Here is a 14,298-nt window from a genome sequence, read left to right as displayed (position 1 = left end):
GAGTATCAGTAAACTTTACGGAGAATAAGTAGATGTTTTGGAAGGAGGTTAAAAAGTGCGAAAAGCAAGAGAACAAGAGGGAACATCGTCGTAAGGGGCGTAAGGGGCAACATGGGAAGTGGTAACACTTAGTGATGAAGTTAGGAGAAGATGGAGTGAGTATTTTGAAGGGCGGTTGAATGTGCTTGATGATAATGTGGCAAATGTGGGGCATTTGGGACTGGGTGGTATACGAAGAGAGAGAACCATGGAGAGTGGTTTGGTGAGGAAAACATAGGTGGTGAAAGCCTAGCGTGAGATGCAATGGGGCAAGGCGGCAGATTGGATGATATTGCAGTTGAATTTCTAAAGAAAGGGGGTGACTGTGTTATTGACTAGTTAGGATTTTCATTATATGTATGGATCGTGGTGAGGTGACTAAGGATTGGCGAAACGCATGTATGGTAACGCCGTAGAAAGGCAAAGAGGATAAAGCTGAGTGTTCAAACTAAAGAGGTTTGAGTTTGTTGAGTATATCTGGTAAGTTGCAGACGAAAGTAGTGATTGAGAGGGTGAAGGCTTGTACAGAGCATTAGATGGGTCGACGTGCTCTCTGTGGACTGAGCAAGGGCATGTAAAGCAGCCATGGAAAGGTTTGTGGGGCTTGGTTGTGGACTGGGAGCTGCAGCAGATTCGATGCATTACACATGGCAGCTAGAGAATGGATGTGAGCGGATGCGGCCTTTCTTCGCATGTTCCTACGTTACCTCGCTAATGCAGGAAATGTCAATCAAGTATGAAAGAAAGAATATATATATATATATATATATATATATATATATATATATATATATATATATATATATATATATATATATATATATATATAGTATGATATGATGCTTGATGATAACGATGTGTGTATGTGTGTGTGTGTGTGTGCAAGGGCAGCCATCATGTGTCGAGGCCCTGACCGTCTGCCGATAAGGGTGGCGACCCGTGCGACCAAGAACAGCTGTGTGTGTGTGTGTGTGTGTGTGTGAGGACGACTACCAGAGACGACGTTGTACGACGACGACTATGGTCGTAGATACATCTGAAGTTTCCAAAAGCTGATGATACGGTTTGGTCTTATCTCTGACGTCGTCTCGTACACGCAGGGGGTTCGACACATAGAGTGCCCTACACACAGGGTGCCCTACAAACACAGGGCGCCCTACAAACACAGGGTGCCCTACACACAGCTAGCAGCCGGGTTATCTCGTCACACACTGCCACCCTCCCACTTACATATCTCTCAGTGCTTTCCAAGAGTTTTCGTCGTTTTTTTTTGTCATCTTTTTCATCAACTTTGTTAATACCTACATGTCAGCAGGCAATTCTTCTTCTTCTTCTTCTTCTTCTTCTTTTTCTTCTTCTTCACGCTCTCCTCCTTCTTCCTCTTCTTCACGTTCTCCTCCTTCTTTTACATGAAACCAGAGTGTTCCCTCTACCAGACCTTCAGGTTTTGCACCGGCCAAAGGAGCACCTACATGTCGTCCGTCCTTTATCTTTCTCGAGTCTCCAAACTACTGTCTCGGTCCTCCAAGCAGACGTCTAGAACCCTCCAAGACACCATCCCACTCCCTCAAAGCACGCTCCTGTCTTGAAGGTGCTTCTCGACGACTGGCACCCCTGTGTTCCACGACAAAACTTCTATCTCAACCCTGGTCCTCAGTCTCAAGTGAGGCACGCCCTTCCTCCACCCAATCACCCGATCCAGACAGCACTTTTAGTGGACACCATTACTGAAGACCATTAGCACACTGGCTTTTTTTCATTCTAAACGTATCCTTTCCCTCTTATGACATATTAAGGATAGATCAAGGTGTCTGACGGTCCTGCGAAGAAATGAGTTGCCAGAAGAACGTCTGTCAAAAAGCTGTGACTTCATCTCAAAACACTGTAACCCACTGGGTCTTCGTGGCTCCTTAGGATTTGCTGAAGATATCCTCCTGCTGGATGCGAAAGAACCCCATCCACAGCATCACCTCTAGCGTATGGGAGGCTGTGAGGAACAAGTCTCTCACGACGCAGTGAAGTATAAGGACCGTTGAGGGACAATCCTCACAACGCAGTAACGGTGCTGTAGCTACAGACACACACACACACACACACACACACACACACACACACACACACTCACTCACCTAAAAACTACCCACGAGACACCATCAGGTTCATTTCCCACACCACTGGGCTCACATGAACACCACCGCCTTTCTTGTCACTCTCTTGGGCTGCTTCCTCCTGGCGAAGGCCACAGGTAAGTTACATCTCAAACTAATAAGAAAAAACCAAAAACAACTTGTTGTTGGTCTCATAAAGAGAACTACAGTGAAAATGTAGAAAAAAAATGCAACTGTCGTGGAAAATACAACCCAGACGAGGTCTATGGCTGGGTGGCTGGCTTCAGGTAAGCGAGACAAAGTCGAGGAAATATGAACACAAAATAAGTCGAGGACATTTGATGGTGCCATGAGGAAGGTGAACTGATTCATCTCTCACTGTGTGCGACAAAAGGTTGTCATAAGTTAAACCCATTTGCTAAAGCGGTCTTGTGAACACGACCGGGTCTGTGGCCCACAAGAAAATTCAGGCAAGGCAAACGACGCTGTAGAGTGGTATGTGCTAACAAATATATGAAATATGTTTACAATGTGGTCCCTACCCTCTGTAAATTATTTACAGCATATCATCCCCTCTATGTACATCGTTTACATCATATCACACCCACCCCGGACCCTGTAAATCGTTTACAGAGTCTCATGAACCCTCCTGTAAATCATTTGTATCGTGTCGTAGGCCTCCCCTACCCCCCACCACTCCCACACCTGTAAATCGTTGACACCGTGTCATGAGCCCGTTTGTAAATCGTTCACGGCGTGTTACGGAATTGTGTAAACTTTCGGAAACATACACAACACGGGTGCGTTGTCTGTCACACCCAGCCGTCATACCCTGTCGACCGCTTCATTGAATCGTTCTGTCAACACCTACACTGGGAGAGAGAATATATATATATATATATATATATATATATATATATATATATATATATATATATATATATATTTTTTTTTTTTTTTCTTTCATAATATTCGCCATTTCCCGCGTTAGCGAGGTAGCGTTAAGAACAGAGACTGGGCCTTTAAGGGAATATCCTCACCTGGCCCCCTTCTCTATTCCTTCTTTTGGAAAATTAAAAAAAAAAAAAAATAATGAGAGGGGAGGATTTCCAGCCTCCCGCTCCCTCCCCTTTTAGTCGCCTTCTACGATACGCAGGGAATACGTGGGAAGTATTCTTTCTCCCCTATCCCCAGGGATAATATATATATATATATATATATATATTTCTATGAGTCAAAGGGGAAATGAAGCAAGATAAGTTCCCAAGTGCACTTTCGTGTAATGGTCACATCATCAGGGGAGATACAAGAAAGAAATATAACAGTCAGTTGATGTACAACGAAGAGACGTAGCTAGAACGCCATTTGGTAAACAAGTGACTGTCCCAGTGAGCGGTTAATTACGTAATGTTACTTTGCGTTACGTTATAATAATGGCTCTTTTTTTTCTGATATCTGCTAAGAATAAGGTGATCGCTGATTGAATAAGCGATTCGTTCGTCATGGAGCAAAAAACACGGGGAACTGTTTCGTTGGCGTTCTATTTAGCTAACTCATACGGCTCCTTATGCGGGAGTCGCCTGATGTAGGCCTCACGACGGGACCCGACCCTAAGGGAGGATGATGGGGGGAGGGATAATATATGAGGTCCTCATGAAAACCCATGAACCTACCTACTTTACAAAGCTGTCCTCCTCGAGAGATTGCTCTCTCTCTCTCTCTCTCTCTCTCTCTCTCTCTCTCTCTCTCTCTCTCTCTCTCTCTCTCTAGGAGAGTTAGCAGTTCGTAAGCTGTCCATACAGAGAGTGGGATTTGGCGTAGGAGGGGAAGTGTGGACTGTATATTCTACCATTACCAGGCAACTAACCATTCCACACACAAACACACACTCCTTGCGCTCCCTCTTAGCAACTCTTTTTTTTTTTACCCTGAGATCGTTCATGAGTTCAATATAATACACACACATTACCATCAGGAGAGAGAGAGAGAGAGAGAGAGAGAGAGAGAGAGAGAGAGAGAGAGAGAGAGAGAGAGAGAGAGAGCAGATATCTATCAGTTTGTTGTTCTAGTCTGTACCAAATATGACGATTAGGATAACAAAGCAAGTCCGTTTAATCAAAGGAATCGAAGGAATGCTTCTATTGCTTCCTATTCTCCAAACACTCTGTTAGAGGCTTCGATCCCTGATCGCTGAAGTTAGAATTAGTTTGTGCTTTTCTATTAAACTTTTTCCCCTTTGAGCTGTCTTCATCACGAGAACGAACCCACACACTTGCTGAGACACGGCTTAATTTCCTGCCGAGAAGGTGGTATTACAAAATGGCACCTCTGATTAACCAAGCCTTAGGATTGCCCGGAAATCTCGAATGATTACAAAATGTTTAAAGAAGAATATTGAGAAGAACTGACGCCATTTATCTTACCTCTGGGTATGGTATATTCATGGTAGGATACAATCTCATGACGGGATATACACATTTTAGTTCATCTATCTGGTTGAATGTTGACGGGGATATACACATTCTAGTTCATCTATCTGGTTGAATATTGACGGGGATATACACATTCTAGTTCATCTATCTGGTTGAATATTTATGCTACCAGTTCTGCAGACATCACGGTCCACCGACATGACCCTTGGCATGAATTCCTGTGTAGTTCACATGATCAGTCTCCAACCATGACGAGATCATGGATGCGACGAAGACGTGACGTCTGCCTTCAACACGTAAAAATGAGATATTTTTTCCCTATTCTTCTTAAGTCTCTCTCTCTCTCTCTCTCTCTCTCTCTCTCTCTCTCTCTCTCTCTCTCTCTCTCTCTCTGGCAAAATTTCGTCTTTGGTAAAGTAAGAAAGTTATCCCCACCCAGTGTCTTAATCTTACCCGTTTTCTATTTTATTCTAGAGGAGCAGCAGCAGGAGGAGGAGGAGGTGGAATATGAGGAGCTGGGGGAGGTTCCTGTGCCTCGTCGTCTGGTCACCAAGTCTCTGGTGCTGAACAACGGGTTGCCGTGGGGATCCTGGGGTCCTGTGGAGTACTGTGAGGACGGCAGCTTCGCCGTTGACATGGAGATCAAGGTGAGGTGCTTTGCCCCAAGCGGCAGCTGGGTCGTATTATTTCCGTATGTGCGATATCTGTGCATTGTACACGAGAGCTAGAGACAGTGTGAACGAATGCTGCCTTTGTTGTCTTTTCCTAGCGCTGCCTCACACGCACGGGGGAAAGGGGGGAGGGGCTATTTCAAGTGTGGCGGGGTGGCGACGAGATGGATGAAGGCAGCAACGTCCACAAGAAAGGGACGCTGGTAACACTTACTATTGCGACGTCCTTAATCTATGTAATGGCTTACTCCACGTCTCCATCAGTTCGAGCCGTACGACCTGCTTGACACGGACGAGACAGCACTGAACGCCGTCAAGCTCTATTGCGCTACTCCCGACATGCACCAGAGGGGCTACATCACATCCACTGAGGGGGCCAACGGCCAATGGCAAGGTGAGTCGGTCTGGACGATCCCTCGTTGTCTTCCCAGGTGGTGTGTGGTGGCGATGTAATGATGGAGGTGTGGGGGTGACATAATGATGGAGGAGTGGTGGTGATGTGATGGAGAAGGGGTTGTAGCGGTGACGTGATGGATAACAAGGGAGTAGAAGTGATGCGACGCGGAGGAGTTAGTTTGCAGGCGATGATCATGAGCCGTTTCACTCGTTGTGTCTTCGGTGATCCGAAGCTTCTCCCGTACCCCAGTAACAGAAGGCTTCACGCCCACCACAGGGATGCGGTTCTGCGAAGATGGGTACCTGACAGGGATGCGGGCGCAGGTGCTGAAGTCACAGGGCGTCATCGGCGACGACGTGGCAGTGCAGAACCTGGAGATGGAGTGTAACTACGGCCCCAGCACTGTCGTTGGCGTTCAGGGAACCGCCGCCAGGGTTCGTATCGAGTCGAAACGTCGACTCATTTCTTTTGCTCTGTCTCCTGTACTTGACCTGCATATTACTTTACTCATAACTTGCTCGGCATAAATCTGAGATTCTCTTGTTGCTCACAAGAACATGAGGTTTTTTGAGCACTCATTTGTGTGTATAGGGGGAGACATATGCTTTAAATCTGTGAACAGTGATCCATTATGAATCGAATCATCTCTCTTTTCTCTTTCTCTCCCTCGTAGTTCCCGAAGGGGGACTGGAGCCAGTGGTCTCGCTGTGCTAATGGCTCAGCTATTTGTGGTATTGAGGTAAGAAGCATTAAAAAAACACTTGTAACGTTTAACTTCAACAACAGACTTAATAACAGAGTTTGCAGTGACTCACACACGCAGGTCCAAGACTTATTTATTTCTTTGAAATCTAAGGATAAGTTGATAAGTTGATTAGCCACCCATACCCCTCAATGTATCCACCCGTACCCTCCATGTATTCACCCACCCCCTCCATGTATTCATCCACATCCATGTATCTATATCTCCTGTGTTTCAGACGCGGGTGGAGGCTGTCAGCCTTGTGAATGACGACACAGGCGCCACTGATCTAACCATGTTCTGCTGCTCCCTGAAGGACTGATGGCGTCATCACGACCACAATCCACCACCACCACCAACACCACCTCGCCCTTCTTGCCGTGCCATCTGCCCTCACACCATCTGCCGCCTCATCTTCTTCTTCTTCCTCCTCTTCTTCTTCTTCTTCTCCACCTGTGCCTGCTACCCATTGCCTAACGCCATTTGTCGTCTTCCACTTGTCCTCAACCATCTGTGGCTACAATCTAAGCCAGGTTTACCATCTACCTTGTCATCTCCAGCCAGCCATCTGCTCCACTACCCAATCCACTACGTGTTCCTACACCATCTGTGTCCCCAGCCAGCTATTCCAGCAACGGTGACAACACCATCTAAAAATGTAACAACACTGCCCATTAAAGCTTCTGTTTCCATACACCCAAACACACAGACATAGACACAGACAGACACATACACACACACACACACACACACACACACACACACAAAAGGCCAAGAGGTGGAACCCCACGACTGTATAACTCCCTCACCCCCAGATTATCCAGATGGGTAACTTTTCACAAGTGCACGAGGAGGACTTTTCACACAAGCATCACACACCAGCGAATGTGAGAGTAGACAATAATTTCTCTGGCCCACACATCCTGACGTTATCAGTCTCCTCAGTATGGGGTGATGACAGATTTTCTCGAAAGGAAGCTGGGCTAATGATATGATATCCCTTTTCGTCAGGATATGAATAAGATATAAATGATTTATAAGGATGCTATCTATTAACTTTATATGGTAGTGTGATTTTTCTTGCAGCATCTTAAGATGTTAGTAAATTGGGAAGAACATACTGAATGTATCATTTTTTTTTTTTTACTGAAATTCAAAAGTGATTTTTTTTTTTGCTTTATGATGAAACAAAAAGAAACGTAAATGAAAAAAATCCTTGAATTTCTTTGAAGTTTGATAACTAAAGATTTGTGAATAAATCAATAGCATGACATATACTGCATTTACCTTTATCATCACTAGCTATGTTCACATTATTAACGTCAGCCTTGTTAACAATAGCGCTATTAACACTAGCTTTATCAGTCACTACCTTTCATCAACATTAAGCTCCCTCGAGAGATGTTAACACGAACTGGAGGGAAGAAACAGGAGCAGATTTTCTGGGAAGGATGGTGTCGCTCTCTGCATGAAGCAAGCGGTTTGTATGCATGATGATTTGAAGGATGGTGTCGCTCTCTGCATGAAGCAAGCGGTTTGTATGCATGATGATTTGGCTACGTTATTTACATAGGAAAGGAACACAAACCCTCACAAACCACCACCACCAGCGCTGAGGGGCTGAGGGAAGACAAGAGATAATAGTCTTGGGTTGAAGGAATGTATTTACCAGTTTTTCCGATGGTGATAAGACGATGCTTGTAGGTCAGATAAGACGCCGTAACTATATCCATATCGACATTTTTTCTCTCTCTCTCTCTCTCTCTCTCTCTCTCTCTCTCTCTCTCTCTCTGACGTATTCGACCACATTGATAGACGAACATGTGAAATAATAAGAAGAGAATCTTGACTACCTTCCCATCTACAGGGAGGAGAGATACAAGATACAAGTCTCTACCAATACACTGTCTCTCTGTCTCATTTGGTTGAGAGATAATGGTGGACTTCAGACCAGGGAGGGAGAATGTTCTGAAGCGTCTATATAGGAACGTGGGTCCACGACCCCCACGGAAATACGCAAGGACAAGAGAAGCGGAGCCAAGCATCCCTATTCCAGCACCTGTAATGACGAGAGGAGGAGAAGTCTTCCTGTTCCAGCGCCTGGAATCACCTTAGAACGAGAGGTCGAGCTAAGCTTCCGGGCTTAGAAGACGAACTGCCATTCTATTCCAGGATCTGCACCAGCGAAAGGGGAAATTCAGACCATTTCCCCTTCTTCTCCTGGAAGTTAAATGACGAGGTGATAAAAAAAACTGGAAGCTACAACCTCTTAACTCTTTCCAGTGTCTGTCTTTGATCTCCACCTCAGCACAGGAAGTGCTGGGATGAGGAAGGTTTTCTGGGGGCGTTGGTGGGAATGGCGTGGAAAGGAAACAAAGAAGAGAGAGTCTCCGGGATAGGTACACTTCTTTCAGAGTATATATATGTATATATATATATATATATATATATATATATATATATATATATATATATATATATATAGGCGTGTGTGTGTGTGTGTGTGTGTGTGTGTGTGTGTGTGTGTGTGTGTGTGTGTACATGGTCAATACTTACAGGAGAATGCTATAGTCTGCATCACACAGAGGTCTTATTCCAGCCTTAAAGACAAGATTTATAAGACCTAGTGATGGCCCTCTTTATGGCCATTCTTTCTGGCGATTCACATGTATGCTGGAATACTAAAGATAATAAAGTTAATGATAAAGATTTTAATTAAGATAACTGGTGTACTTAAGATAACTGGTGTACTAGAGATATCACATACCCACAGGAAAATAAGATAAGCATTTTTTTTTCACACAGATAAACTTTGGAACTCTAATTTACCCTTACATGTACGTCCTGCCTCCTCTTTGGAAAATAATGAGATTTGACAACCTCCTCATATTTCATTATTATAGGTTATAATCTATGATAAAGAAATATGAGGTTGTTATCAATTATTCATTCGTCCATCTGGTTGTGGCGATAAATGAATCCTTAGCTTGATAACAACCTCGTTTGTTATCTTGATTATTTTACTGTCCAGTGCTTTTGTAAGTTGCTGTGTTGTGGTTCCCTGACTTGTGTCTGGGGGGGTCTGAACGACCCCTCTCTTGGGGGTTAGGATGACCTTATCTGAAAGGTTAGAAAGAGCCTTTCTGGGGGATCGAGACGACCCCTCTCTGGGGGTTAGGATAACGCTAGCTGGAAGGTTAGGAGGAGCCTTTCTGGGGTATCGAGACGACCCTCTCTGGGGGTTAGGAAAACCCTATCAAGATAGATTAGGACGAACTTCTCTGGGGGTCAGGACAAACCTCTCTGAGGGCCAGGAGGAGCCTCTCTAAGAGGCACACGACTCTCTCTGGGGTGGAGGAAACAGGAAGGCCAATCTTGGTTCGACACATGTATCGTCGAGTTTATCTAGGGGGGCAACCTGGTCGATGAAGCCCCCAAGCCCACACTTCCCACCCCTCCATCCATCCATCTACCCAAAATGGCCTCAACTATTCAACCAGGAGAGAACAGCCCTATTCGAAATCAACTCAGCCGTATTTCTATGGATGTGAACGACCCACTTTACATACATGGTCCCTCCTGCTTCCATTTGCATATTTGCCCAACACTTCCTGTTTCTGCCCCAGAAGTGATCCATTGTGTATATAACTTTTTCTCTCATATTTCTTAAAAAAAAAAAAATGGGGGGGAAAACTGCACACATTCCACGTCCTCATGAAAACGTAATTTGAAGACTGAATGTTTATCATCGTTTTTTTTTTTTTCTTCTTTCTCGCTTCAAACACTTCCCACCTCCTAGAGCAATCAGTGTCCAGCCCGTCCGACACGAGAGGGCTCTGAGGCATTCATGTAAGGTCGTTTCGCAGAGGAGTTCCAGAGAGAGAGAGAGAGAGAGAGAGAGAGAGAGAGAGAGAGACGGAGTGGCTGCCGTTGGGTCGCTGAGGAAGGAAGGAGTCTAACATGACGCTAGGACTCAACTCTTCGCGGCTTCACGAAGAGAAGATAATATTTACGTGAGAGTCGTAGTGTGTGTGTGTGTGTGTGTGTGTGTGTGTGTGGGTGTGTGTGTTGGGATCCTACCACGAGTGCAATCAACACAGCTGTGTACCAACGACCGGCCAAACTTTACTCAGGGCTCTGATTACAGTGAAATTGGTTACACTCGACTGTGGTCCAGATCCCGGTGTAAAATGACTTCAGAGAACGGGAGTTCAGGGGGCACACTCGACCTTTCTTTCTCTGATGGACGTGACAGGTGTTTAGGTATAGTCAAAAAAGGCATTCACCTCTGGTAACAAATTAGACGTGGATGATCACACACTGGTCTTTGTTTTACTTAGGATTATGTCAGTTCTAAAGGCGTTCAGGAGAAAGATCAAATAGAAAGGTCTTACTCATCAGTTATTACACCACTTCAAGCAAAACACTTGGCAAATATAAGCAAGTGAAGGAAGGTTCAATCCTCTTCTTATCGACTTAATCATTTCGCCATGACAAAGTTAGGTAAAGAGGTTTTAATATTCTCTTGGTAGGATCAATGGAAGATAAGTACGATTAGATTACCTGGTGTATAACAAAGGTGCAACCTCTGTCTCACTGGTGTGTGTGTTTGGACGCCCTGTGACGTCTCAAAGTTCACCTTGACACCATCCCAGTAAGAGAGAGAGAAAAAAAAAGAAGAAAAACCCTCATTCCTGTATCTGGAGGGCGATTTACTTCTGATCCACTGGAATTGATAAAATGAGATAACCTCAATTACGTAGACACAGAGATGTGAAACACACCCCCACCTCCCACCCCACGTTCACTTCCCAAGTTCTATTTCGGTGTTTCTCTTTACAACTAGGATACCTGCAGTGGCTCTTGAGGAAGGAGGAAGGGGGGGAGAAAAAAAATGAGGCATTAAATGTCTCGCGTTTGCTTCCGTTGAGCGGACTGTCGACAATGGCAGATAACAAGCATTAACAGTGATAAGAACAGATGACGAACCCTAATCACTATATATCTGATAAAGGAGATATGACGTGTGACATGTCCCCTTACCTCTATACGGTCACAAATCGAGAACCTGTGACAAGTGACGGTGGTGGTGCTGCTGGTGCTGGTGACTGCCTGGTGCATTACACTGCCTTACTAACGTCACACACAGCCACGTCAGTGCCTGGTGATGCTATGTTACATGGGTTGGTGAAGGAGGGTGTTCAGTTCTCCATGTTAAATGGTAATGTTGAGCCTTCCCCCTTCGTGAAGCAGTGTTAAGTCCTATGATAACATCAGTGATAGAGTGTTCGATTCCGTGTTGAAAGCTGGTATTCGACACTGGTTAAGTGTGCCAGCTGGAGTGTTGAATTCCGTGTTTATTAGTGACATCGCCTTGGTTGCTTGGCATTGGGAAGGTACTTGCTGTGTTAAATGATTATTCCGCTTGGTAAGTGACGGAGTGTTCAACCATGTGTGAAATGGTGGTGTTATACCGCTAAGCTAAAGCCGAAGTGTTAAATCATGTGTTGTATCGTGATCCTACATCATTTGTTTAGTGATACAGTGTTAAATTCTGTGCTAAAATTGTGATATCACCTTACCAAGTCGAAGTTGGTGTTATTGTGACATCACCTTAACGATGGCATTCCAACAGCAATAGACCATTGGATCCCTTCGAGGCTGTTTGTGACTAGATGTCATCAGAAACTCACATATGAACGTAGTCAAAGATAGAAGGTATAAGATATCAGAAACTCACAGATCAGTGTGGTAAAACATAGAGGGTATAATGATAATTCAAAGAGAATAACTTGTAAATTGTCATTTTGAGGCTAAGAAGGCGCAAATAATGTTAAGTCGTGGACTTAAAGCGAATTATCTGTCTAATCTAGTATAGCTTGCGACCACTCTGGTTGGCAATTCGTTCCATATGTTAAAAATCCTCTTGAACAAAATGTCCTTCGCCTCATTCGAGCTAAAACGTTTTGCGCACGAGTTTGTATCCATTACTGAGAGTAAAATCGGACGAAGCAAGTCTTGTGTAGTTTGATGGATCAAATCTATCAGAGCCTTTGATAATTTTGAATACCTGCATTAGATCACCTCTTAACCTCCTCCTTCCTAGGCGAAATAGATTCTCAACCCGGATATCATCTTGCTAGCTCCACGCTGCACTCATACCATTCTATCTTTTGTCTTTTTATCTGGTAGGGTGACACCAACAATGAACACAATAGTCACAAGTTGTGGACGAACCTATGAAATATAAAGAGGAAGGATGATCTCCCCAGACTTAGATTCGAAGTTATTACTTATCAATCCAAGAATTTAATCCTTTCTTTACACTGTTTGTGAGCACTGCTTACCTGGTTTTAAGTCATCAGAGATTATTACGCCCAAGTCTTTTTCCCTCATTTATCTTTTGCAGCTGTAGACGTTCATGTTCATTTGTAGATTTACTTCCCCGTTCTGTATCATCAGTTAGTCCTAAGATATTTCCTGTCTTAAGGTTTTCAATCATCCTTGCTACGTGCTTAATGCATTCTAGCTAATGGTTTCAGATTACCTAAGTTCTACTGAATATCCTTAAGTTTTGAGAAGTAAGGTTTGCTGACCGTGTTGACAGATGAGTATCGGCGATATATAAGGAGGATCGAGACGCCTGTTGGCGATATTTGGAGGATCGAGTCTTGTGTTGGCGATGTATGAAAGATTCAAACCTAGCGATATCAAGAGAGAGCAGGTCTAAACGATCCTTTTAAAAGTCGAATATTGATTGACATTTAAATTCAAGCTTTTAAGGAAATCCTGCTATCGACGCAGACAATTTTTAAGGCATTATCTTGCGAGGTGAGGTCATATTTAGAGTGACGAATACTGGCATTTTTGCAATGATCATGTTTACAGACGACTGGATCCAATATCTGTTGCGGTGAGTGTTGACGATAGCAGTGTGATATAAGACCACTATAACAGCTGAACCAATGTCAATCATCTTACGTGTTCTTTATTGTCATGATTTTTAGATTTCAAGAATTTTTGAAATTTCTTAAATGAATTCAAATTGGATTTCTTTAATTTTTTTCTCTGGTTTTAATTTCTCATTTGCACATTTCGAAAAAAAAATTCTAAATGAATTTAATTTGGATTTCTTGATTCTTTTCCTTGTTTTAATTTCTCATTTGCAAATTTCTTAAAATTGTCTAAATGATACACACACACACACACACACACACACACACACACATATATATATATTGGAAAGGATCACAATTTTGCGCGTGATCAAGATATTCCTATGAGTCCACGGGGAAAATGAAACACGAAAAGTTCCCAAGTGCACTTTCGTGTAATAATCACATCATCAGGGGAGACACAAGAGAGAAATATAACACTCAGTTGATATACATCGAAGAGACGAAGCTAGGACGCCATTTGGTAAACATGTGATTGTCCAATACATGTTCTGGACAATATATATATATATATATATATATATATATATATATATATATATATATATATATATATATATATATATATATATATATCATATCATCCCTCCAAACGTGAAAAAACATGTTGATTCTCATTCTCTGTCCTACCAAGAAATATAGATGCCAATCCTCTTTGGCCATAGCCCCGTGTTACGAAGGTGCTCCAATATCTCGACTTGAACCCATACATTTCGAGCCACCGAGTAAAAGTAAACCTCAATTTCCCGTTGGATTTACGATGCTCTGTATTCTCATTAATGGTCTTAGATCCTCCTCGTACTTTGCGAAGGATGCGACAGTGCTAACAAGCTCTGCCCCCTTATCCTGGCCCGTGCATCGTGTCGCCCTATTAGTTATATATATATACCAGGGGTCCCGGGTTCGATCCTGGCTTTCATAGGTGTGTATGACATAAATATCTATCTATATAT

The 14,298-nt window shown here is 43.5% G+C and overlaps 2 protein-coding genes across 6 annotated transcripts in view; both read left to right on the top strand.

Moving 5' to 3' along the window:
- Positions 1 to 2,130: 2,130 nt before the first annotated feature.
- On the top strand, positions 2,131 to 7,662 carry LOC139759515 (vitelline membrane outer layer protein 1-like). Its single transcript, XM_071681725.1, has 6 exons — positions 2,131 to 2,284; positions 5,054 to 5,226; positions 5,515 to 5,644; positions 5,924 to 6,081; positions 6,321 to 6,386; positions 6,628 to 7,662. The coding sequence occupies exons 1-6, from the start codon at positions 2,224 to 2,226 to the stop codon at positions 6,709 to 6,711; spliced, it is 672 nt and encodes a 223-aa protein (XP_071537826.1). The 5' UTR covers positions 2,131 to 2,223; the 3' UTR covers positions 6,712 to 7,662.
- A 3,647-nt stretch (positions 7,663 to 11,309) lies between these two features.
- The window catches only part of LOC139759514 (lysosomal alpha-glucosidase-like), a 34,541-nt gene continuing 31,552 nt past the window's right edge, over positions 11,310 to 14,298 (top strand). Inside the window, exon 1 of one of the 5 annotated variants that reach the window (XM_071681720.1) lies at positions 11,310 to 11,553. The gene's annotated coding sequence lies outside the window, so the exon portion shown is untranslated. Of the gene's footprint in view, positions 11,611 to 11,637; positions 11,818 to 14,298 lie in introns of those variants that run through there. The other 4 variants (XM_071681718.1, XM_071681716.1, XM_071681717.1 and 1 more) reach the window with 4 other exon arrangements.

This window comes from Panulirus ornatus, chromosome 33 (assembly GCF_036320965.1).
Source record: "Panulirus ornatus isolate Po-2019 chromosome 33, ASM3632096v1, whole genome shotgun sequence".
Classification (NCBI taxonomy): domain Eukaryota; kingdom Metazoa; phylum Arthropoda; class Malacostraca; order Decapoda; family Palinuridae; genus Panulirus; species Panulirus ornatus.
Note: the sequence above shows the minus strand (reverse complement) of the source record. Positions and strands in the feature narration are given on the sequence as shown.

Coding starts and splice junctions, on each gene's coding strand:
- LOC139759515 (XM_071681725.1), top strand. CDS start 2,224: ATGAACACCACCGCCTTTCTTGTCACTCTCTTGGGCTGCTTCCTCCTG. Junction 5,227..5,514: donor CCGTTGACATGGAGATCAAG/GTGAGGTGCTTT, acceptor CGTCTCCATCAG/TTCGAGCCGTACGACCTGCT. Junction 6,082..6,320: donor TTCAGGGAACCGCCGCCAGG/GTTCGTATCGAG, acceptor TCTCCCTCGTAG/TTCCCGAAGGGGGACTGGAG.